General features: G+C 61.4%; 1 protein-coding gene across 1 annotated transcript; it reads left to right on the plus strand.

The window, feature by feature from the left end:
- Positions 1-12,925: 12,925 nt before the first annotated feature.
- Positions 12,926-25,706, plus strand: LOC119706663. The gene is made up of 5 exons (XM_038150579.1): positions 12,926-13,222; positions 18,342-18,582; positions 19,311-19,385; positions 19,901-22,375; positions 23,036-25,706. The coding sequence occupies exons 1-4, from the start codon at positions 12,926-12,928 to the stop codon at positions 20,641-20,643; spliced, it is 1,356 nt and encodes a 451-aa protein (XP_038006507.1). The 3' UTR covers positions 20,644-22,375; positions 23,036-25,706.

Raw genomic sequence — 25,706 nt, forward strand, 5'->3', positions numbered from 1 at the left:
GGGGATTCGCCTGGAATTCAGACGCCCACGTGGTCCAAAATAGCCTGGCTCCAACATCCGGAGCGCCCTGCAAAAGCCATCTGCCTGCGCAGGCAGGGCGGGCAGCCGCGGGGCTGGGGCACGCCGGCACACTCCCATCCCATCCCATCCCATCCCATCCCATCCCATCCCATCCCATCCCATCCCATCCCATCCCATCCCATCCCATCCCATCCCATCCCATCCCATCCCATCCCTTCCCTTCCCGTGGCTGCTGGGGGTCACAGAAGCCTGGCCCAAGCCCTACCGAGGACAGACGGACAGGCAAGCACTGTGGTGCGTGGCCACGCAGGGGACACTGGTCCTGGTCACATTAACACCGGGGTTTTCCCAGTGCCGGCAGATTTTTGGCTCTGAAAACAGCCATTCTCAGACCAGAGAATGTTGCCCTTCAGATGGGAGCTGAAATGCAGAGCAAGCCAGGCTCCAGGGGGGAATTATTCCTGCTCCACCCATGTTCTCCCACATTTCGTCCCCTGGCCAGCCCTGTGGTGTCATCTCAAATCCATGCCCAGCCCCTGGTGGGACAGGATCCTTCAGCCTCAGCACCTGGGATGGGCACACCTGCCCAATGGTCCCTCCTCACCAGCCCTCACCACCAGGAGAGCAGAGCCAGATGGGGCTTTCCAAACCTCTCCTGCCTGTCCACACAAACAAGGAGACAGAAAGGTCAGAGCAACCCTGATTTTAAAAACAGACGTGCCAGTTACATGATTTCCACTGGAAATATCAAAGTTACTTATGGGAAGAGCTAATTTGGGCACACTTGAGTCAGGAGCCCTGGGGAAATGACGGTGACCGTGCTGGCCTCCTCCTGGCCACTGTGGCAGCCAGGTCATTGCCTCCTGCCCAGCACTCCACCCCCGTGCTCCTGCCCCCAGGTGTTGCACGCTCAGCCTCAGCAGGCAGCAGGGATTTGGGATCCTGAGGAGGATGCTGAGGGCCGCCTGAGCACGGCTGTGTTTTATGGAGGGCGTGGAGAAGCCTGCGATGTGTAGGGTAAAGTCTGGCTCATGGCTGTACGTGGGCCAGCAGCCAGCAATGCTGAGGGCACAGGAGGAGGAGGTGATGCCCTGTGACCTCCCATGGTCGTGAGGCCTCTGAGGACAAGCACGTGGCTGGTCCCTCCCCTGGGGGATCCCACCTGGACGCATTTCCCTCCGTTCCACATGCCCTCTTCCCATCATCGCCGCTGCAGCTGAGCCTTGACCAAGACATTGTGGAGGTGAACCATGCTCACCCTGTCTTGCAGAAAGGACTTGGGCCCTGGAACAGGCTGCCCAGGGAAGCGGTGGAGCGCCATCCCTGGAAGTGTTAAATGACCGGTGGGTGTGGCACTTGGGGACATGGTAAACACAGTGGTGTGGGGGTAATGGTAGGACTTGGTGTCCTTAGAGGGCTTTTCCAGCCTGCAGGATTCTGTGATCCTGTGACTCTCACAGGCTGCCTTCTCTGTTCTCCTGGTCTCCTTTGCCCAGCTCCAGCACCCTGAGAAGAAATCACCCCCTGACTTTGCCAGGCTGGAGCAGTGCCCAGAACCCACAGAACGCAGCCCTTCCCCTCTGCCCTTAACAGACAGCAGCAGCAACACGAGGTGGATGCTGTGGAAGGGGCTGACAGACCTGACTCTGGGGGTGGAAGAAGCTGTCCCCCCTTGGTCACCTGAACGCCACCCGCCGTGTCAGCCCTGCACTGATCTGCAGCCTCGGATGGATTGTGACATGACAAAAGGACCAGCTCTGTCCAGGCCACTCTTCCTCCTGATAGGAAGCTTTGGAGCTGAGCAAAACCAGGATGTGTCTCACATCACATCCGTAACCACCTAAAACCTCCAAGACCTCTCTCCTCACTTTATCTTCAAGGGACTCTTCAACAGCAGGGTTCAGCTGCAAGGGCAGCCCCCAGCTCTTGGGTGAGCTGAGGTGTGAGGGTCCCATCGAGGTCTTTGGGGAGCCAGCCTGTGCAGCCAGCTGAAGAGCAGGAGCACGGGGCTGCACTCACCCTCTGCTCCTGCCGCCAGAGAAGCCACCTCTTCCCCAGGAAACCCTCTGGCACCTGGCTGGGGACGGGCCAGCAGCCCTTCCCCCTGCCCTGTCCCACCTGCTTGCTCTCCTTGGCCGGAAGCTTCCCTGCACTCTCCACGCTCTGGGGACACTTCCACAGCCCCCCAGGGACGTCTGGCAGCGACACAACTGCTGTGTGGAGGAGAGTCAGGCCCGAAGCTCTGACGTGTAGCTCCATTTCTTCCGGGGCAAACGCAACCGAAGAAATCACGGCAAAGAGCCAGCCTGGAGTTGGATGGGAACAGACCACCATCTCCTTACCTAGGAAGACCAACTGGACTTGTCAAGAGGAAAGAAATTCATCTACATCTCACACATATGGTCTCATCCTAATGGATATGTATGAGCAGAAGGGAAGAAGAATAACCTTCTGGTTAGGCTAAGGGCTTGGCAGTTGAGATTTCGCGATGCTATTCTCAGCGCTGTCCACACCTTGCTCCGAAGCCTTAGAAAACTCTTTATCCATCCTCAGGCCTCACGTTCCCATCTGGAAACGGGGCCCATACCTATTTTGTGCTCGTTGCAAAGGAGAGAGGAGGGACGCTTGGGATGCATCTCCCTCCTCAAGCGGCTCTTGTTTTGAGTTAAGGAGAGCAGGGAAGAATGAAGAGCCACGAGGCATCTCTGGGAAAGCTCCAGCGCTGCTGAAGGCTGCCTGGAAAACTCAAACTTCAGCCGAAAGAGGGAAAATGGTCTTCTCCCAGCACTCTGGGGCAGCACAGCTCATCACCTCGGGTAACCCGGAGCAAACGGGAGCTATCAGAGCATGCTTTCATCCTCGTGACCCAGCCCAGACGCTTCCTGGGCCCCACGTCTTCCAGGAGGGATACATGGATGGGCAGTGCCCGAGCTGAGGGGAGTGCCCAGAGGCCCCTGCCAGGCTGCCAGCCAGGCAGGAGTCAGTGGCCTGTGCTGGGCAGGTGTCACCTGTCAGCAAACCTGCTCGAGGAGGACGGCGCTCAGTGCTGGGACTGGCAGTGGCCATGGCCGTGCCTGAGGGACTCCAGGGGATGAGGTGCTCCATGGAAGAAGGTGTCCTAGGAGCCTTGAGGTGCTCCAGGAGAAGAGGTGCCCTAGGTGACCCCAAGGGATGAGGTGCTCCAGGTGCCCAGGGATGCTCCACAGGACAAGGTTCCCCAGAGGCTGAGACGTTCAGAGGCTCACAGCGTTTGGCCAGGCTGGAACTGGGAGATGTCACTGCCTTTCCAGAGGTGGACAAGGTGTCTCCCCACCAATTCCCCAATGCTGGAAATCTCAGAGTTTAGCTGTGCCCATGCTGGACAGAATCACCCACCTCCAGCCCAGCATGGGGGGTCACCCCATTGTCCCTGCCCCAACTTTCCCAGTCCTGGGATTGCCACAGACCCGTGGGTGAACCGAGGATGTCCTGTTCATCCTGCCTCCTCCAGCTCCCCGATCCAGCACTGGCTGGGACCCTGTTCCCTGAACAGATGCCAGCACGGGTTCCCTCCTCCATCTCCTCCTCCTCCCTCAGGGCATTTCTGCAGGAGCCCCAGCCCTGCAAGGAGAACACAGAGCAGCCAGAGCAGCTGTAAATCCTTCCCTGCAGCCCAGGGCTCTGCCAAGCTCTCCCTTCCACCCAAATTTATGGAAAAGCAGGTCCCTGCCAGCGAGGCACAGCACAATTGTGAGGTGGAACAGGCAGTGCTCGCCAGCTGCAGCAAGGGCTCCTGCAGGCTTTTCTTCCTCTTCCTCAGGCTGTCACCCTCGGCAGCCTGGGGACAGGCACATCCCTGCACAGACAGAGCAGCCCCAGCACAGCTTTTCCCCCCTCAACCTGTCACACTCCCCAGCCTGAGCCCCCTGGGAGCGCCCCATACCTCGGGCAGGAGCGTGAGACCCTCTATGGACAGGCACAGCCGGGCTCAAACTCCCCCTGGTGCCACCCCTTCCCCTGGTGCCCCCAGTGCTGGCAGGAGCGTCAGCCCAGCTGTAGAAGGGAGAGGATGAAGGGCTCAGGGAGGGAGACAAGAGCCAGAAGCTGAGCATCACTGGAGATTTTTTCCAGGTAGCAAAGGTCAGCCATGTGCCAGCCCCTTCCTCCGCTGTCGCGGCAGAGGTAGCGCTGACAGTAGAGCCCAGTATTTGCATTTCCTGATGGCTGCGTGCTGAAATTTGCAGTTTTAATGGTGCATTAATGCTGGCTCCTGCATTTCATTACTTCTGAGAGCGAGAAAAGGCACAGAGTGAAAATAGAAATTCAATTCAGCCAGGCCAACCTGGCCACTGAGTGCTGGCTCCCACCAGGCACCCTTGCACACAGCTGTGAGCTGAGCCCAGCCGTGACACACAGCCACAGAAACCCCGGCAAAAAACTTATCCATGGGATGCCCCTTCCCAGGTACAGAGGTGATCAGAAATCAGAACCCACTGAGCCAGCAGCCCAGGTGGGCTGCCCAGGATCCCCCCACAAACACAGGGATGCTTTGGACAGGTGACTTCCTGGCCACTTTCCTGTTTCTTGTCCTGTCCGCACAGTTTGCTTTTTGCCCAAATCAGACTCAGCTGCTGCTTCTTTACTGCATCCTGGACACAAATTTTTGGGCCTGAGCTTAAGCATAAAGCACTTGGAAACGTGGCCTGGAAGCACGGGGAAGAGGGGAGGCAGGACTTGCACAGGGGAGCCAGAGGGAGCACACACGGTGTGAGCACGAGTGCTGGGGGTGTCTGAAAGGAGGGATCAGGCAGGAAGAACCTCTGAGATGCTCATCATGGGTGAAAGCAGAGCTTGCTGCTGGCCACACTCCATGCAATGGGCTTTTTGAGATGAGTTTTGGGGGGTCCAGCACACCAATGACCAGCACCCTCCACATCCCTCTTGTTCAGTTCTGATTCAGGGCCACTCATGACAAGAAAGACACTGAGGGGCTGGAGTGAATCCAGAGAAGGAAAGGAGCTGGGGAAAGGTCTGGAGCACAAGATGAGGAGCAGCTGAAGAACGGGGAGGCTCAGCCTGGAGAAAAGGAGGCTCAGGGGGACCTTCTCCCTCTCCACAAGTCCCTGATAGGAGGGTGCAGCCAGGCGGGAGTCAGGCTCTGCTCCCTGGCAGCTGGCAACGGGACAAGAGGAAATGGCCTCAAGTTGTGTTGGGGGCACTTTAGATTGGATATTAAGGAAAAATTCTTCACAGAAGAGGGGGTCAGGCATTGGAACAGGCTGCCTAGGGAAGTGGTGGAATCCCTGTCCCTGGAAATGTTCAAAAGCCATGTGGCTGTGGCATTTGGGGACACAGGTTAGTGGTGGCCTCAGCAGTGCTGGGCCACTCAGTGGTGGACTCAGTGATCCTAGAGGGCTTTTCCAGCCTTAGCAATTCCATGATTCCCTGTGTCCAAGCCTGATCCAAGGGCACATGGATGAAGTCAAATACCCCAGGGCGCATGGAACACCCAGGCAGCATCATGGCATCTCCTGTGGCCTTCAGACCTGCAAACCTGTGTGTCCCTTCCCCTGTGCCCCTGAGGACCTCCATCAGCAGGGTGAGGTGCCTCTCCATCTCTCCCGTGTTTGACACCTGCAGAGGTCCCAGCCATCAGCTGGGCAAGAATGGGGGCTTAGGCTGAGTGAATGTGACCCCCTGACCCCAAAACCCCATCCCTTCCACAGACTCTCCAGAGCCTCCATACCCCAATGTGAAAGTGACCCCACCAACTCTGTCCCCCAGGCCAGGGAAGGCTTTCACCATCCCCATGGCTTTGGGGGTGGATCCATGGGGGTCCCTTCCCTCATCCATCTGCACCATCGGGTGACTTTGCTGGTGTCCAGCCTGGAATCCCTGCTGGCGGTTCCAGACCTGGTTTCCATCTGCAGGGCCATCCAGCAGCTGGGTTTCGGCAGCGCCCCACTGCCCAGCCCTGCCTTTCCTGGCCATAAAACCAACAGGGCAGTGGAAATAGTTCGGAAACACCTTTTACAGTTCTCTCAGCAGGGCTGCAGTTAACCCCTAAAGGGGCTGGCTGCCATCAGGAAAAACAATTTCATTCCAGCCAAATTATTTCACAGGAAAAAGCTGATTTTGGTGCCATTTTTACCGCTGATGACTTCAGCATCGTCCCCTCGCACTCTGCCACCTTTTCCTGTTCTCGTGTTCTGCAGTGACCTGGAGCTCTGGCATTCTCGGGATCAAACGTTTTCCCTCGCCCCGCACTGAGCAGATTCAGTTCCTGGGGTGTCTCTGCTGAGCTGCCCTGGTTTGTGGGGCTGTGGTGCTGCTCCACCCCGGGTCAGGTTCGGGATGGCTGCTGAAACCCGGCCCCTGCAGCCGCCCTCCGGCTATTTTCAAAGGCACCTACAGAGCATTAGGTCACAGAGACTGAAATAGCAGATTCCGGTCCAAATCAGGGTGATGAGCACATTTTGTCCAGCCTCTGCCCAGGTCCCCAAGCATCCCAGCTTCTCCCAGCCTGGGGCCCTGTCACAGCTCCAGTGGGAGCACCCCGTGGGTGCCCGTGCCATACCACCGTGGGGCAGCTCATGGAGCCTCTCACTTTCAAGAGCACTTCCACCCCACTTCAGACCCCCCTGAAGAGTGCAGTACCTGCTGGGACCTCCCCTGCTGTCCAGGCACAGTGGGGCAGGAGGACACAATCCTCCAAAAGGGGGTTTGGGGTCCAGACAACCCTGGGATCCTTCTGCTCTGCACAAACCACGCAGATGACATCTGAGGGGGTGAAGTTGGTGAGCTCAGCCCATCCGAGCTCCTCGTGCTGACCTCCAGCATGTCCCAGCCCCTCGGCCGCTCCTGGAGACGGCAGCGCCAGGACGTGACATTCCCTCTGTTTTATCTTCACACATGGGCAGCTCTCAGCAAGCAGCAAAGGCCAAACTCTTTCACCACCTGGCACATAAGCTGGGGTAGCGAGAAAGGCAGGCTGAGAGTGCATGGGTCCCACAAGCATCCAGGAGAAGGCACACCTGGTCCCCAGGAACCAGCTGGAGCCCACCAGCAAGGTCCCAGGGAGGGACAGTCACTGAGCAGAGGTGGAAGCCAGGTTCCTTCAAGCAAAGCCTGGGCTGTGAGTTTGATTTGTGGCTCCCAGGGCAGCCAGGCCCTCATCCCCGGAGCGGCGCTTTGGTGCTGCCTTGGCCACTGCACTCTCCTGGGCCAGCCTGGGCAGGGACACAGAGACTGGCAGATGCTCCACAGAGATCTCACTGGAGACACTCACTCCACTCATGGATCATCCCAAATATCCATCTCCAGTGTAGTCCTGAGGAGGACATCATTGAACTACAGAATGCTTTGGGTAGGAAGAGAATTTAAAAGTCATCCAGTTCCACAGGTAAGGAACCTTCCACTAGAACAAGTGTGTGCTGGTTTTGCTCCCACCCAGCCTGGCCTTGGCTACTTCCAGGATGGGGCAGCCACAGCTTCTCTGGGCAACCTATGCCAGGGCCTCCCCACCCTCACAGGGAGGAATTTCTGCCCAATATTCATTCTAAAGCTCTCAGCTTGTAGTTTAAAACTGCCCCCCCTTGTCCTTTCATCGCCTCTGTCCCCTGCTCCCCCAGGCTGGACCATCTCCCCACACTCCAGTTGGTGCCCTGGGATCCTCTCCACTAATGGCCCCCTCCTTCCTGAGGGCTCAGCATCCTCAACGGGTGCTTCAGAGGCAATCAAAAATTGCTATTTTTTGCCTCTGGGAGAATTCAGCAGCAATTCAGAGAAGAGCCTGGGATTTGGGCCATCTGCATCCTGTCACACATGGCTTCACTGAGTCCCTAAATCATCCCGTGCCTCAGTTTCCCACCTTTATATAGCAGAGAGGCCATTCCTTGGGTTGTCCCACTCTGTATCCTCCCTCTGGAAACCCTCTGGGTCAGAGGCTGCCTCTTGGTGTGGGGACTGACTGCATCCTGGCTGCAGAAATGAAATTTTTGGGCATCCTGCTGCAGCTGAGGGATCTGTCTGCAGTTGGGATGCTCCTACCTTCACACAGACTGAGGGCCGGGCTCCCCTCGTTCAATTTCTTGGCACAGCAGTTTGCTTTCCCCTTTTAAAAGTGCAGCCTGTGCGTTTCCAGTAGCTGAGGGCTTGCCTGAATGCCCTGATTTTGGAAGGGGCTCAGTGAGGCCAGGGATGAACCAAGGGCCCTCTGGAGCTCAGAGGGAAGGAGGAGAGAAGGTACCACCAGGCAGGCTGGGGGGCAGGAGTGGCAGGAGTCTGGAGGTGTCACAGCAGAAGTCACAGTTGGGATGGCCACGATACACAGGGTGTTTCCATACAATATCAAAAAATCTCTAACCCCCACAGAGTAACATCAGGCCACTTCAGAAGGCTTCAAGCATCTGCCCATCTTGTTCTTCAGCCCAGCCTTTTATCCCCTCGTGTTGATGCAGTGCCCCTGTGTGCCCTCTGCTCCCTTTGGTGGTTTCAGTGCCCCTGGGCACTCCATGGCTCATTGCTGTCAGCGCTGTCACCTGCTTCTCACAGCTGTGCCCACTGGGGATGGGGCTGGGCCAGTCCCACTCCCAATCACACAAACTGTGTGCCTACAGGAGGGACTGGTGGCCTTTGGAGAGGTGGGGTTATTCCCCAGCATCCCAGACACTCCTGGGACCAGGAGAGCTTTACAGGCACCGAGTCACTCCAGCCCTTAAAACCCCAACGGTGCCAGGATCAATGGCAGGGCCAGAGGATGTGAGGAGCCTCCTCAGCCCTCACAAGTGCTGCTTCCAGTCACATTTCCCTCCCTTTCCTCTCCAGTCTCACTGAAAATCTTCTCCGCCTCCTTCTTGGCCCCTTCCAGAGCCCACATGGAGAGCAGGTCTCCAGGGTCTCCAGGAGAGCCCTGCAGCAGGGGCAGAGCAGGGATGGGTGCTCAGGGTTCCTGGGCCAGGGCTGCCTCTGCTCAGCTTCCCGAGGGACACCAGGCAGGCGGTGCCCAAGAAAGCAGCTCCATCCCTCCCCTGCACGTGCCCAAGGAGAGATGCTGGGCTCAGGGTGGCAGCAGGCAGCCCCCGTGCAGGGGAGGATGCGCAGTGAGCAGCGTGCAGGTTGCCCTCCATGGCCAGGCTCACTGCTGGCTGCAGGCCCAGGAGCCCTGGTTCCACTGGACCTCCTTTCACCTCCCCCAAAATTCCCCCCTCCCCACCTTGGAAAGGGCAAAGGTCTGGAGTGCAGATGAGGCACAGGAAGGTTCTGTGTCCTGATGGGATGTGGCAGGGAAGATGGAAAACCACCTGCCTTCTCTGAAACTGGCAGCAAAGTGGGGAACCACCTCCGAAATTTGGTGAGTCCCAGATCTCACTGCCCATGGCTGGTGGTCAGTCTGAAGCCTGGAGCCCCACGGGGAGGGACGAGCAGGCTCCAGCAAAGCTGTCCTTCCCAGAGCCCATCTCCCAGGGCTCCAGTGGCCTGTCCCCACCATGGGGACACCCCAGCTGTGCGGGGGCAGGCAGAGGCAAAGCGCCCTGTCCCCTGTGGAACAGGGATGGAGGAGCTGCAGAGTTGCCATGGAGATTTCCTCCCTAGCAGATGCTCTGGGCAGGTGCAAGAAGAGGCTCTGCCCCCCTCGCTGTGCGGCACAATGCCAGCCAGATCCTGCAGAAACAGGAAGCCTCTGCAACCGCCCGCTGCCAGCCCAACGGCCACCCCTGTCACCCCTGCCCAACGGCCACCCCTGCCACCCCTATCACCCCTGCCACCACTGCCCAACGGCCACCCCTGCCACCCCTGCTACCCCTGCCAGCCCAACAGCCACCCCTGTCACCCCTGCCCAACGGCCACCCCTGCCACCCCTGTCACCCCTGCCACCACTGCCCAACGGCCACCACTGCCACCCCTGCCACCCCTGCCACCACTGCCCAACGGCCACCCCTGCCACCACTGCCACCCCTGCCAGCCCTGCCACCACTGCCACCCCTGCCACCCCTGCCAGCCCAACGGCCACCCCTGCCACCCCTGCCACCCCTGCCATCCCTGCCAGCCCAACGGCCACCCCTGCCACCCCTGCCCAACGGCCAGCACTGCCACCACTGCCACTGGCCTCCCTGCCTCTGCCCATGTGGGGAAACTGAGTCACCTCCCGAGGCATCCCAAGCTCTTGGCCTCACCTCCCCCAGCACGTGTGACAATGGCATTTCTGGGGTGTTTCTACCTGCCCTTGGGACCTTCCAGCCCCTGTCACTGCCTGCTCGGGCTGCCACCCATTGCCTCCTCATTGAGCAGAGGTCACACACAGCGTTACCCAAAATGTCGCCCACAGGCCCCCCATGCTGCCCGGGCACAGGCACGGTCCACACGGACAGTGAGCATCTGCCAGCCTCCCCAGCCTGTCCCAGGACTGGAGGGGCACTGTTGGCCCCGGGGAGTGGCACAGGGCATCCATGAGACGAGTGATGCCATCCCAGGGTTGTGCTGCTGGGGACAGACACTCCACAGCTCTGAACCCATCCCGGAACACCCAGCCCTTCACCTTTCCTGCTGCTCCCAACAGTTCTTCTCTGCCCCCTGGTCCTTCCAGCTGCTCACAGAATCATAGAATACGCAGAGTTGGAAGGAACCCACAAGGATCATCAAGTGCAGCCCCCAGCCCTGCACAGGACACTGCAGCAATCCCACCGTGTTCTGAGAGCGTTACCTCCCTTCTCTTTAAAACCACCCTCTGAAGTCCCCAACGCCACAGCATTAGACACCTAAAAATCCCCTTTCCCTGGGTTTTCCCCAAATGCCTCAAAAGCCACACGATGCCAGCAGTTAACAGCCGGCCAGAGCGCGGCTCGGCAGCAGCTCGGTCCCGGCCCGGAGCCGGCTTCCCGCGGGCTCTGCCCGGCCGTGTTTTCCCCGGGCTGCGCTGCCGGTTGCGAGGCGGTTGAGGCGGCAGTGGGAGGGTTCCGGGAGCGACACCCACACAATCAAAAGCTGCTCTATCCAGCCGGGCCGAGCGTTTCCGTGGTAAGAGGAGCCGCTGGGTTGTGTACCTAGCGCAGGGGCTGCGTTTCCAAACACGCCGGGGTCACTGTGCCGCTCGCGCAGAGAGCCCGGAGCGGATAATGGAGGCAGTGTTTGCGCACATTTCGGCGCTATCGCGGAAATAACGCGAGCCTCACTCCTCCTGCAGCTGCACGGCCACCGGGGCACCCTCCCACGGGCACCTGGGGGGACCGCAGGCCTGGCCGTGCTGGGATAAAGCCAAAAGAAGCCCCCAGCTCCATGGGTCGGTCCTCTTCCCAAAAATCCAAAGGCATTGCGGGATTCTGCTGGGGCTCCTGGCAGCCCAGGGCTGGCAGACCTCTTGCTGCTGCACTTGGTTAGCCATGGCAGCGAGTGGCACAAGGTCTCGGGTGGCAGTGCTGGGTGGGTGTCCCTCCGGGGTCCCAAAGGGGCTGCAGCGTCCTGAAGGACACTCCCAGGGAGCAAAGGGCAGCAGGGATACCTGGTGTCACGCTGGGCGGTGTTGGGGGTGCTGGGGTGGCAGCAGTGGCGTGGGGTGCAGGGCAGTGCTGTGGCACAGGACAGCCTGGCACAGTCCCCAGAGCAGCACCCAGTGCCCCACATGGCACTGCCCAGTTTGGTGCTGGTGTGGTGCCGAGTGACCCTGTGCCTCTTCAGCACCTCGTTCAGAGCCTGGTGTGGCAATACCCAGCTGGCTGCAGCCACGGTGCTGCCCAGAATGGCACCCAGGATGGTTTTGTGCCCGCTTAAGTGTCTGGTTCAGTGTCATCACAGCTCTGCCTGCCGCAGTGCCTGGTTCTTCGCCCAGTTCATGTCCAGTTTGGTGCCTGGTGCAGCACCCAGTGCAGCAGCTCCCAGTCAGTGCCCACTGCAGCACGGCCCAGCCTGGTGCCCAGTTCTTTGCCTGGTTTGGTACCCAGTTCCGTGCTCACTGCAGCAGTGCTTGGCGCTGTGGCACAGTTCTGTGCTGGTTCCATGCCCACTTGTTTGCCCAGTCCAGTGCCCAGTCTGGTCCCTGGCTCAGTGCCTGGTTCTGAGCTTGGTTCCGTATCTGCTCCAGTGTCTGGTTGCTTGCCCAGCCTGGTACCTGGTTCAGTGCCAGTTCAGTGCACGATTGTTTGCCTTGCCTGGTACCTGGTTGTTTGCCCCAGTGCTTTCCCAGCCCATTGCTTGGCTGTTTGCCTGGTCTGCTTCCAAATCCAGTGCCCAGTCTGGTGCCCAGCTGTTTGCCCGGTCCAGTTCTCAGTCTGGTGCCCTGCTCAGTGCCCGGCTGTTCGCCTGCTCCGGTGCCCTGCTCAGTGCCCGGCTGTTTGCCTGCTCCAGTGCCCTGCTCAGTGCCCGGCTGTTCGCCTGCTCCGGTGCCCTGCTCAGTGCCCGGCTGTTCGCCTGCTCCGGTGCCCTGCTCAGTGCCCGGCTGTTTGCCTGCTCCAGTGCCCTGCTCAGTGCCCGGCTGTTTTCCCAGGGCAGTGCTCGGCTATTTTTCCTGCTCAGTGCCCTGCTCACTGCCCGTTCCAGTGCCCAGCTGTTTGCCCTGCTCAGTGCCCTGCTCAGTGCCCGCTCCGGTGCCCAGCTGTTTTCCCTGGGCAGTGCCCTGCTCAGTGCCCGCTCCGGTGCCCGGCTGTTTGCCCTGGCAGTGCCCTCTCCGGTGCTCTGCTCAGTGCCGGGCTGTTTTCCCTGGGCAGTGCTCGGCTGTTTGCCCTGCTCGGTGCCCGCTCCGGTGCCCGGCCGGCCGCGCCCTCCCGCCGCCGCCCCCGGCCGAGCGGCTCCGCGGCCGTGCTGGTCCAGGCCGGCTCTTCGGGGCAGCGCGGCGCGGGCGGCGCCAGGCGGGTGCGCGGTGCCACCGGCGGGTCCCCGGGCCGCCGCCGCCCGACATTGGCTGGAAACTGGAGCAGCGCGGCGGGGACGGTCGATGCCGATCGATCGCGGCGCGGGCGGCACCGCACGGCACGGCCCCTGCGCGGCCCCGCACGGCAGCGGCACCCCGGGGTCCCCGCTCCGCGCCGCCCCGCAGCCCCCCGGGGATGCGCAGCCCCCCGAGAGCGGGGCCGGGCAGGGGGTGAGGCGGGAGCCCGTCCCCGGGGTGCTCTGCCCGCACCGGCGGGACCCGCCTGGGGGCCGCGCGGGACTCCGGGAGTTTTCCCGGGTGGTGCCGCCCGGTGCCCGCGTCCTTGCGAGCCGGTGGGACGGGGACGGGCGGCGTCAGCCCGTACCCCAACCCCAGGGCCACCCCTTCGCCCTCCCCGGCCCTTCCTCCCGCTGAAGGGAGCAGCTGGGACACCGCACTCGCGGTCTCTCGCCGCAAGTTCTGGAGCTGGACCTGTCCTTCCCAGCGGCCCCGCTCCACGGCCGGCTCCGTGCAGTCGTCCCCAGCACCGGGTACACAGAGCTCCACGAGCGGCCAGCGGCGCTGGGACGCGGCCGAGGGGCCGTGCCCGCCCAGACCCGCACGCTCCCCGCACCCCCGGCAGCCCCGAGCATCCGCCGTTCCCGGAGCTGGCGAGGGCTTTGCTCCGGCTGCTGCCGCCGGGCTGCTGCCGCACAGGGGACGGTGCCCAAAGTTTCCTTCCTCGCAGCAGAAAAAGCTTTTTTAATCGAGGAGAGCAGAGCGGCGGCCTCGCAGTGCTCATGCGTGGGGGCAGCGCAGCCCGCTCCCCGCTTCCAGCCGCCCGCAGCGATGGCCGTGTCCGCGTCCCTGCCCTTTATCTCTCCCAGCCAGAGCCGGGTTTCCAGGGCCGGGGACGCGGTGCCGGCTGTATCCCGGCGGCGCGGACACGGCAGCAACATCTCTCCTGCCCGGCCTGGGGGATCCGCCGGGATCCTGCGGTGCGGATGCCCGGCCCCCGACGCCGGAGCAGGGAGAGCTACTTTTCCCGAGACTGCCGGTAATTAATGGCAGAAGGAGCTGAGCGGGCGGCGCTCGGGAAGGGGTTTAGCCCTGGAGCCGGCAGTTCTGCACGGAGACCCCTGCCCAGAGCAGGCAGCCCCGGCCGCTGCCGCATCTGAAGTCGCTGGGTGAGGGCGGCACCAAAGTTTCGCCGGGTTCTGCTCTTGTTTGACAGTGATTTCAATAATAATGCTGGAGGGTCCTGTGGCAGCAGGAACCCCGGGGGGCTGAGCGTCCCCTGGGGAGGGGCGGAGTGGGGGGCGGCATTTAAATCCAGGAGATTGTGAAGACTTGGTAAGAAAAAAACCAACCAACCCCCCCCCCAAAAAAAAAAAAAAAAACAAAAAAACAAAAAAAACAAAAAAAACAAACCCAAAAAATCCCCCACGGCTGAATAAAATGCGAAATCGTGCTCCTGGATTTGCTCTCCGCGGCTTTTTGCCCCCGTGGAATTAGCAGGCGTCTGGGGAGGAGGTCACGGCGCTGTGCATCAGGGCAGGCGCGGGCCCATCCTTCCCTAATTTATTTTTTCTTAAAAGAAAAGAAAAAATCCTTTATTTGGCAACTCCTGCATGATTCGAGTTAGCATTTCACAGCTATTTAACACCTGGTTACAGCGTCTGCGGCAGAAGCGCTGATGCTCCAGCTCGGCACCCGCTCCGCATGGCGGGATCTGCCCCTTCCCGCAGGCGGGGACCAGCCGGATTTATTTTCCCTCCATTCCAGGCAGGGATTTAAGGCAGGAGATGCTCTGCGTGACTTTGTCGGGGGTTTCTCCCGGCCCTGCCCGGCGGAGTGAGCCCCCAGCTCTCCCCTCAGCTGTCCCCCAGCGCCGCCCCTCGCCCCGTCCAGCTGCCATTACGGTCGGGTGGGAATCGACTCAAGTCCTTAAACCCCAAGAGTTAATCAAAGTGCTTTGAATATGTAAATGCTGAGTATTGTTTATCATTGCCTAGAGCTGATACAGCAGTTTTCCTGCTCAAAGCCCCGTTCAGATGGGAGCTCATGAAAATTCACAACAGCCTCGCAAATAGGTGATGGGGATTATTACCCCCGTCTTCCAAACGAGAAGGGGAGGAAGAGCAGCGGAGGGATGCTCCCCGTGGCAGCGGGGATGGGCGATGGAGGTCAGTGCTGGTCCATCCCAATAGGTGTAAAGCAGCTCTTGCTTCATTTCCTCCGGCCAGGCGTTTGCCCTGGGCTGCCTGGGCTGCAGACGGTGCTGGCGATGCAGCCCTCGATGGCCGGGTGTGACACTCGCTTAAATATACACCGTGCTGGCACCAGGCAGGGAATTCCAGGCAGGCAACACACAATTTTCCATGAGGTTCTTCGGCAAGACCTCCAGCAATGAGTTCTCTGTCAATTAATACAACAATGAGCTTGGTGGGGATCTGTGGGAGTGCAGGGGGGCCAGGGCAAGGGAGAGGAGTCTGTGCCCCACGGGAAGAGGCAAATCGGTCTGTGGGTCTCAGCAGGACTCCCTGGGCACAGACGTCCCTGGCTGTGCAGGCAGGGGGATGCCAGGATGGGGAGAAGGCTCTCCCATCACTCAGCTCCTCTGCGTAAGGGCTCTCTAGGGGGGACCATGGGGCTGGAGACCCCCGTCTGACTCCAAACACATCCCCAAGAGCTCATCCCACGGTGCTTCCCACCCGCATTCCTGTGGGTCAACCTGTTGACACCAATGCCTGCAAGACCTTTTGCCCTCAGCCCGAGCAGAGTGCCTCTGCATCCAAGGAGATGCCCCAGTTTTGGGTTCCTCTTGTGCAGAGCAGCTGACCTGGAGGTCCAGGGCAGCCTCCTGCCTCGTGTGCCGTGCCTGCAGCAGAGCTGCCAACCTCAGGGGAGGCTGGGGGACAGCTGGGAGCAGGACGTGTCTCAGCCAGCCAAATTTAATCCTCCTACGTTAGCAAGGCTTAAAATAGGCTCCCTGCAGCATCCATGAGGGTGGTGGAGTTGGCCTACTCCAGCCCTCCCAAGTATTTTGGGGAAGCAGGGATGGCTGTTTTGCAGACAAGCACAGCTGGGAGGAACTGAGCTGTGCTGTCAGGGTGTCCTTTGCTGAAGCCGTTCCAGGAATTAAACACACCTTGTGGTACCCTCACCCCTCTAACCTCCCACTGCCACCTCTCAGAGTGCCACCTTCTCCCTTGCCATTCCTTCACAGCCCTTTCCTGCTCTCTCCCATGGTCAGAGGATTCATTTTTCCCTGCACCTCATGGAAATGATCCCTTTTGGTTAAGCCCAGCTTATGGTCTGGTCCTGATCCCCCCTCCAGCAGCTGCCCAGAGGAGATGCCATCCTGAGAAGTGGCTGGCCAGGACATGACCTGGGCAGAAAGCCACGGAGGAGCCCTTGGAGCAAGGCAGGTGAGGTGACACGCTCGAGGAGCCGTGTTGGGAGCTCTGGGGACACAAAGGTATCGTGCAGTGCTCATCTTGTGGAGAGACTCGCTCCATGTCCCAGGGATGCTGGCTGTCTCCTCAGTGCTGGCTGCATGGTGGGGGCCCCCAGGCGTCACTGCCTTGGGCAGGTCCCAGCAGCTCCCTGGGCAGGGCAGGACGGTGGCTCCAGGAGAACAGGTTCCTCTGCACCTCACCCCCAGGACCCACTCAGGCGGGGGGATGCAGGGGCTTGGTCTGTGTGTTGGTGCCTCCTGGGGACCAAACTCTGCTGGGGTTTGGGGGCTCCTGGGAGAAGGCTGCTCCTGGTCCAGCAGTGCCTTTGGCAGTGCCCGTGGTCACTGGTGCAGCTCAGTCACTGCTGCTTCATCCACCCCACAGGCTCTGCCTTCCTCCTGCTGGCTCCCTGCCACAGCACCGGCTCTCCATCCCTTCCTGTCCACAGGCAGGGGCTCCCCTCGAGCTCTGCCCTCCCTGCCTCACCCCGTGCCTGCCTTCCCATGGCACCTGGGGGTTTAAAGAAGCCATTTTCCCTTTTCTCCTTTCTGTGTGCAGCCTCTCCATGGGCCCACGCACCAGCTGGGCCCCCCACCATGCTACTCCCACCAGCCCTGCTGTGCTGCCTGATGCCTTCCTGCCTTCACCTGGTGGGGCCAAGCCCTGCATGGGCAGGCAGTGAGCACAGAAGAGGTGGGAGAAGCCTCATCTCCCTTTGTCATCCCTCCAGAGCTGCTCTCCACCTACCTGGTGGAGCCCTGAGTGAGCTGCCTGTCTTCCCCATGAACCACTCTGTGAGCATCCCCCCGGGGAATCCTCTGGAATGAACTCCCCTTGGCAGGAGCAAAACTTCCTCAGGAAAGAGTGCAGAGACAAATTCCTGTGTTCTCCTGGGCTCTGCCAAGCTCCCTGAGCTGGGAGCATCACAGGGTTGCACCGAGGCAGCAGACACCCCAGTGTGCCACTTTGCTTTTTCCTCCATGTCCCCAAAGGATCCCCAAAGTACCCTTTAGGACCCCTCTAGGCCATTAGAATCCTTATTCACGTGCAGTCCAACCTCCCATCTGCATCCATCCCTGCCAGCACAGCAGTCCTGTGGGCGCTGCTCTGTCTGCCCAGGGTCCCCATGTCACAGCTGGGGCTCTAAAGGAAAACAAAACCCCAGAACAGCCCCTGGTTGTGCGCCTCTGTGAGGAGGAAGGGTTTTGTCCTGGAGAAGTGGTGGCACATCCGTTGGTTGGGGTGGCAGGGCTGGCCACCCTCAGTGGTGACCATTCCTCCGTCCTGGCTCCAGCGCCTGGCCCAGCCCCGAGGGGCTCACACAGCTGCACTCATGGACCACTGTCCTGCTTCTCGTGGGGCTCACACAGCTGCACTCATGCACCGCTGTCCTGCTTCTCGTGGGGCCGGCAGCTCTTGAGACACGGTGAGGGGGGAAAGGAGTCTGCAGGGGATGGAAGGAGCTGGTGAGGGAATCTAAAGGATATAGGAACTCCCTGAAACATGGAGGAAAAGGAAAATGGTTTCTCCATAGCAATGGCAAAGAATTGGTGAGGAGAGGCATTGAAGAATGGGGGATACTCCATTTGTGCTCAGAAACCCACTGGGACACAACAGCTGTTGAGCAGCTGTCCCAGGACAGTCCCAAAACATCAGCTGTCCCATCATCTGGACACGGGTACCAGCGGCAGCCATCAGCTGGAGGCACACATGGAGCACTCGGGATGCTTGGGGGCACCTGGGAATCCACAGCACACCAGTGGCACGGGAAAAGAGGAGCTGGCATTTTCAAGGACGCTGTGGGACATCCTTGCTCGTGACCTGGATAAATACAAAACGGGAAGGAGAACGGGGGACCCTGACTGACCAAGAGGGGCAGAAAGCAGCGTGTTTTTTGCCAGACCAAAACCATGAGTTAGGTCTTGTCCAGTCCCGAGGAAATCCCGTGCTGCCGGAGCTGGGGCTGGTAGCAGGAAGGCGGCTGCCAGGACCGGCTTCCGCAAGACTTCCTCTCCCATGGCCCTTCGTTAGGGAATTAGGACGTAACGAGACGAAGGCAGCAGAGAGGAAGCGAGCGCCCGGGGAGCCGCCGCTGGGGGAGCTTCGGGGCTCTGCCCTGGCCCTGCTTGCTCTCATTAGGCAGGGGGGAGGAAGAGCAGGCAGGCGCTGGCAGGCGAGCCGTGGCTCGGGGGAAGCGTGGCCACACGGATGCCTGGAGCCGCCCGGAGGGTGCCCAGCCACGGGGCAACCAGGATACCCCAGGAGCCAGGCCAGCAGGGAGTGAGCATGGAGCTGGGGAGCAGTGGGAGCAGCGGGAGCAGTGGGATCATGGGGAGCAGTGAGAGCAGTGGGATCATGGGGAGCAGTGGGATCAGCAGGAGCAGCAGGAGCAGTGAGAGCAGTGGGATCATGGGGAGCAGTGGGATCAGCAGGAGCAGCAGGAGCAGTGAGAGCAGTGGGATCATGGGGAGCAGTGGGATGAGTGGGAGCAGCAGGAGCAGTGAGAGTAGTGGGATCATGGGGAACACTGGGATCAACGGGAGCAGTGGGATCAGCGGGAGCAGCAGCACGTGGGTGTGCAGGCTCCATGCCATGGACAGAGGGTTGGGCACAGAGCTGATCAGCCTGGCACGGGGCATCAGGCACATGCCACCAGCTAAACCCGCATGGGGCCCTCTCTAGGCTCAGTGTGGGCAGGGGTCCAGCACCCATCCCAGCCACGGGCACCCTCAGGAGTGAGGGGCTGAGCCCCAAAGGGGGTGGGATGGAGAGCATGTATCCACAGAGCTGGAGCTCGTGAGGGTGGATGTCTTGGATCCCATGTGAGTGGGCGGGGTGGATGGAGTCTGTGGGGATGGGTGTGTTGGATCCTGGGGGAGTGGATGAGCTGGAGCTCATGTGGGATACTCGGAGCCCCTCATCTGCCCCCGGAATCCCCCTCGCACCCCCGCTGTAGGATGTTGTTCCATCCACACCTCCCTGGGACAGCCTGGTCTTCGCCCTTCCAGGCTCCAGTCTGGATGTGGCCCCAGCTCTATACCAGCTCCAGCTCCAGCTCCAGCTGCAGCACCCACAACCAGCAGGTGACAACGATGGAATAGCCCCAGCTGCTCTCCTGGGGGGGCTCTGAGCCCACTGCCCCCTCTCTCCTGGGATCAGGGAGGCTGAATCCCCCCCATGACATCCTTCCAGCTCCATCTCTGGGAGCTGCTGGCCTTTCCAAGCTGAGCAGAGGGAAACACCTGCCCTCCCAACCTGGCTCCCCGTGTCCTCCCCACGCAGGGGCAGGACGGGCAGCAGGGACGGCGCTTTCAGTCGCTCGCTATTTTTAATTGCTCTTTCCCAGAAAGGCTGGTGCAGGCTCCTAAAGCTGCTTCCAGCTGGGAGTTTGGAAAGCTGGTTCCAGTTAGGCGCCCGGCGCTCGCTGCGCTCGGAGCTGTTATTTTTAGAAGGGCTGAAGGCAACAGCCCCGCTCCCCAGGCTGCTGCTCGGCTCTGGCCACGTCCCCTGGTCGGCAGGACCCCTCCGGACCCTCGGCTGGGGACATCTTGGCGGCGTGATTTTATGACTGCCCTTTTTCCTGGTGCTTTTTTGGCAGGGAGGGACTTTCATCTCCCCGTGTCAAGCTGTGCGGCCAGGAAGACCAAAGGCAGAGGATGTGAGCAGTGGTCATCCCTGAAGGGCCGGGGCGCAGAGCAGCATCTTCTGGTTTCAATTAAAAACCATCCGCTGGCAAAGTTTGATGGCGTGAGCGGTGCCTGGGCCAGGACAAGAGCAGCAGGGAGCGTCGCCAGGGCAGCGACCGGCACCGGGGCCGGGGCTGCCCACGGCACTGACAGGGCTCCTGGCCGCGCCCGAGCTCCGCCCCACGCCCGGGCTCCGTCCTCGCCTCTCTTCCCCTGCTCCTCCTGCCTCCTCCCCTCTCCCCAGGGACCCCAGCGCCGCGCTCTGCCATCTCTTGCTCACCCCATCGATGGCCATGACCCCTTAGAGCCTTTCCCATGCTCAGCCTCACTGAGGTTCCCCATGGCTGCCCAGTTTGGGAGGGAGTGGGGCAGAGGGCTGGGGGTCCCCCAGAGCAGATTATCCCAGGGGATAACATCCCATCCATTCCCGGGCCCTGCCATAGACCCCGGACATTTGCCACGGGGACCGTCCCCTCTCTGTGAGCCCCGTCTCTCTGCCACGGGGCTCACCCCGTCACTGCGACCCCCCAGCCCAGTTCCAGGGGCTCACCCTCTGCACCACCCTCCCTCCTCTTCCATGGCACTCACCCTCTCCCATGACTCCATCCTCATCCCATCCCCAGCCCTCCTCTGCAGGGTCACCCCTCTGCTGTGACCCCATCCCCGCGCTGAGGGGCTCCCCAGCCCCCCGAGCCGCGCTGCCTCCCCCCGGCAGCGATCCTCTCGGCACATCAAACCCGCCCAGCCCGAGCCCGGCGCGGCCGCTAATCAGCTGGATTATCTGCGCCCCCATTCTTCACCGCTCGCCGCTGTCGGTGCTGCCCCGCCCGGGCGCGGGGGCTCATCCCACCGCCCTCCTCCTCCTCCTCCTCCTCCCCGGCAGCCACCTCCATCCTTCCTTCCCACCCTGCGGCCCCGCCGCCCCCCCGGCCGGAGCGCGGCCAGCTGGCTTTGCCTGCATTTCGGCTTCAACCTCCCCCAAGGATTCCTAAATCTGATAAGGGAGGGGGGTGCTGCTTTCAAAGGAGCGGGGTTGACCTTTGCCGCTGCAACGAGAGCCGCATGGAGGAAAAAAATTGGCTGCGGCGAGCGGGGGGGAGCGAGCGAGCGAGCTGCTGTGGTTTTACAATCCCTAAATAACGCCGGGAGCTGAGCTGTAAACACATGGCGGTATTGCCTGAGCGTGTCCGCACCCCCTCGATGGAAACCCAGCCTGGAAAATACTCCGACCTTAAAGGAGGGGGAAAAAAAAGGCAAAGAAAACAGCTTTGTCGGAAAAAAAAAAAAAAGAAAAAGAAAAAAGAAAAAAAGAGAGAGAGAGAGAAAAAAAGGAAGAAATCTCCTGAATTATTTAGCGAACGGTTCCAATCCGACGGCTAATTCTGCCGGCAGACGCCGGCGGCCGGAGCCTGGGTTGGCAGATGATGGCTATCGGCGGGCGCTGGCGGCGGGAGCGGGGTGGTCCCAGCCCGGGGGGGCCAGCGGCGCCGCAGGGGTGCAGGGCAGAGCAGGGAGCCCCGGCGGGTGTCACCCTGCCTGCTGGTGTCCCTCATTCCCTGGTGACGGGGCACTGAGCACCCCAGCAGCAGAAGGGAGGTGCTCCCACACAGCCCCTCGCCCCCGCGCATCCCACGGAGACACGCAGAGAGGAAACTGCATCGCCTGGAATGGGCCCCGGCCCCAGCGCCCCCTCCTCCGGCACCCCCAGCCCATGGGCACCCCAAAAGCTCCCCTGTGCCCGGCCAGCTCCCCGCAGCGCCCCAGCAGCCGGGGAGAGCTGCCACCCCGTCCCTTCTCACCTGCTTCTTCCCATTTTTTTTTTTCCCTCGGAAGCAACTAACACTTTTCTTTGAAGAGCAACAGATGAGCGAGACCCTCCCAGCGCCTTTTATGATGTTAAATTTATTGCCTGGCTCCACAATTGCCATTTTAATGACGAACGCTCCCACGGCTTTAACGCGGCTGAGTGCTGGCATTGAAAACAGAAGCCGGGGGGGACACGCTGTCTCCGGTCTCCTGGAGGAGAACGGATTCCAGCCCTTTTCCTGATCCTTGCACAAAGTTTTGCCAAATAGATAATGTGTTTTATAATTTCCAGACGGTGCTGTGCTGGTAAGGGAGGCCCTCTGCTGGCACCGGGCTGATGGGGAGAGCCCCGGAAAGCAGCTGGGAGCCACCAGCGAGGCATCGAGCCTGGGAGACACCTCTGGCAAGGTGTGCCTGGAGACCCGAGCCTGGGGATCCATGTCGAGCAAGCCAGGCCCAAGGAACCTCCGTTCTGGAGGTGCTGGAGAGCTCACAGAGGTGAGCACAGGGAACTGAGCCCCGGAAAGGAGCCTTGGGAAATCAAGCTGGGGAAACCAAGCTCAGCAAGTGGAACCAAAAAGGTGAGCCCAGAGCCAGGAGCAGAGACCTGGACCTGGAGAAAGGTGCATGGCCAGACCAGCCCTGAGGGCCACACCTGGGCTGAGCCCATCCTGCCCTGCTGCATCCAAAGTGAGCCCCAATCCCTGCAGCCCTGCTGGTCCTCAGAGAGGTGGCTGTGCACACCCAGAGGGAGCACAGACCTTCCCTTGGCTGGGGAAAACCCTGGTACATCTGCCCCGTGGGTGGGACCGTGTGGGAATGTCTGGGATGCTGGGAGGGAAGGGGGGAGTGATGGCAGCTTTGCCATGGGGTGGGATGGAGCTGCCACAGCCCCAGTGTGTCCCAGATGGGGCTGGTGAACGTTCCCCCTACAAGGCACAGAGCCATGGGGTGACAGTCCCCACACTGGGAGTCCCCAGTTCTCTCCAGGAGGGCATCAGGGCTCTGCCAGGGGACAAGGATAAGTGGAGAGCTGGCTATGGACAGCTCAGTGTGGGGCCAGCCATGCTGACCCACACCGGGGATTTCAACTGACGGCATCGACTTCTACCAGGAGATGCTTTATTTTTTTAGCAGTGCCTGAAACTCGGCCTGGGTTATCAGGGAGATATTAAATTGCTGTTGGAAGCGACACCAGTGGGGCGGAAAAACCATGCTGTGCTCTTACCTCTTCCCACAAGGTCGAGGCAGGCAGCCCCGGGGGACGACGCATTCGCCGCGTCCTTCCTGTAGCGAGGATCACATGTCAGAGCAACGAAGCCTTGAGAAAATTAAACCCGTGAGCTCACCGCCTTCCTGAGCGCAGGCGCCAGCCCTCCCCGAGGCCCCCGAGCCTGGATTGCCAGCTGGGGTGACCTGGCAGCAGTGCCAGTGCCAGGAGGATGCCGCCTCCCCGGGGCACAGCAGCAGTCCCCCCGGCGTGCCTGCAGCTGGGCTGCGCGGTGAAGGAGCTTTGAACCCTGTGGTGCATCGCTGGCCGATGGGGAAGGACCTTCCCAGGGGAAGAAGCTGTCAGCCTCGGCAGAACACAGCTGCAAAAGTCTCCTGAAGGCCTTCAGCCAGATTTCCTCTGGGGATCCAAGTTCCTGCTTGGGCAAAGGGACGGACAGATGGGTTCAGCTCTGGTGGGGCTGGCCTGTCTTGCCGTGGCCAGGGCCGGGCCCACGCTGGGAGGTGGCCAGGCATGGGGCTGGGTTTTCTCCAGGACAAGTCCTGTTGCCTCAGTGCTCTGTGGCACAGTGGATGGAGAGAATCAAAGAGAAAGGCAACACAGTCCTCAGGAGAGCCTCTGTGTGCATGGGGGGTCACCTGGAGACCCCCAAGAGCCCCGCACAGGGACCCCAAGCTGCCCACGCCTCAGTCAGCTGGCACCAGCACTGGAGAAGGGACATCATGAGTAACACTGCCTGGGAGGGACAAGAGGAGCCAAGACTATGAGTCTGGGACCTGGGGACAGTGAGGGATTGCCCAAGATGGCAACAGGAGCAAGGGGAGGATGAAGGAGAGGTCCGAGGGAAGACCTAGAGACAATTGTCCATGGGGCTGTTAAAGCCCCAGGGCTGAGCCTGACCTCTTCCCAGGGCACCCTGTGCTCTCAGCAGCTCTGCTGACATTCTTCAGCTCAGACGGGGAGCATAAATGCAGCTCAGCTCCCATTTCCCCCTCCAGGTACTTTCTCCTTCATCACCCTCTTCCTCCTCCAAGCAGCCCAGCTCTGCACCTTGGCTCTGCCCCTTCCCAGCCAGCCAGGAGGCACCGGGGCTGGCTTTTCATGTTCCCACTGGGCATCCCCCACAAGGAGCAGGGTTTCAGTGGATCCGTGGCACAGCCCTCGGGGGTCTCCAGTCTCACTGGTGGCACAGGCAGGCAGTGCACACACACACACACACACACAAACCCTCTCTCCCTGCCACCACAGCGGCCCAGGCTCAGCAGCCGCCTCCGAGCCCTCCCCAGGACCACCAGGGACACAGGCAGCCGCAGCCCTTGGCACAGCCCGGCCCGGGCAGGGCTGCAGCCCCGAGCAGGCGGCGGAGGGACGGCAGCAGGCAGGCAGGAGCCGTGTGGGGATGCTCCAGCAGCTGCCGCCAGCACGGCTGGCGGATGCCCTTTGGCCAGGAGCAGCCAGGGTTTTTTTCCAACCCTTCCCAGAAAAAAAAAAACAACCCAAGCCCCATAACAAGCTGTAACGAAGCAGCGAGGAGGCGGCAGATAAGAGGCTGGAGCCGCGCGGAGGCCTCACGGAGATGAAAGGCGATTGCGAACGAGCCTCCCCATCCCCTGCGGACAAAGGAGCTCCTAAAATATTAACGAGGCCCCGTGCCGCCAGGTCCCCCGGCCCCCAGCGCCGGCAGGAGCAGGCGGTACCCGCTGCCGGCCGCGGGCTCCTGGGGGATGGAGGCACCGCGGGGAGAGCGCAGGATGCTCATTAATTACCTCCCGCGCTCCTGCTGGCAAACGTGCCCCCCGCTTCCCTCGCCACCCCAGGGAGCCACCGCCACCTTCCCACCGGATCGGCGCTTAAAGAGCCCGGAGCGGCGGCTGTGTGGGCACGGTGTCCCTCGCTGCCACCTCGGCGCCCGCGGGTGCAGCCCCAGCCCCCCAGCACCGCCCAGGTGAATTTGGGGAGAAGCTGGGGCAGCTCACGGGGGCATTCGCACACCAGCAGGAGGGTGGGGAACGGGGAGCAGGGCAGAGCGCTCGCTCCTGCCTGGTTTGTGTCTGCGGGTGGCTCACCGGGCCGCGGGCTGGGCACGGGTCCCTGGGGTGGCTCCTGTGGGAGCAGCCCGGCCCGCAGGGGATGCGCGGGCTGTGCCCGGGACGCGGGCGCTGCTCCCGCCGCATTCCCGCGCCATCGGTGTCCCATGCCCGAGGGGCTCCGTCCCCACCGCTGCCATCCTCGGAGCCCCCCTGTGACAGCACAGCCAGCCCGTGTGCCGCAGCCCCGGGCCTGGTTTCGGATCTCGGCGAGGACGGGGGTACCGTGACAGCGGCAGCCACCGAGCACCCTGGGGACGGGAACCTCGTGGAACGAGCGTCGATCCCCCAGAGCTGCCCCGTTCCCTCCCCACGCCGCGGCCCAGCTCGGCAGAGCACAGGGCTGGTGGCGAGGGAGGCAAGAGAAGCGGGGGAATGTTTGAGCTCCTCCGAATGCGGCGCCGGCGGGAGCAGCGGGATAACAACAGCTCCGGCTGCGGCTCCGGGAGCGGGCCCGCACGCAGCCCTCAGAGCGGGGCGTTTGCAGAGCACACATGGCAGCCCAGCAGTTTCAAAGCAGCCCCCGTGCCGCGGCAGCTGAAGGGCTCGGTGGCCCCCGCAGCTGCCGGAGGGAAGCTGAGCTGCCCCGGCCTC

Source organism: Motacilla alba, chromosome 13, assembly GCF_015832195.1.
Source record: "Motacilla alba alba isolate MOTALB_02 chromosome 13, Motacilla_alba_V1.0_pri, whole genome shotgun sequence".
Classification (NCBI taxonomy): domain Eukaryota; kingdom Metazoa; phylum Chordata; class Aves; order Passeriformes; family Motacillidae; genus Motacilla; species Motacilla alba.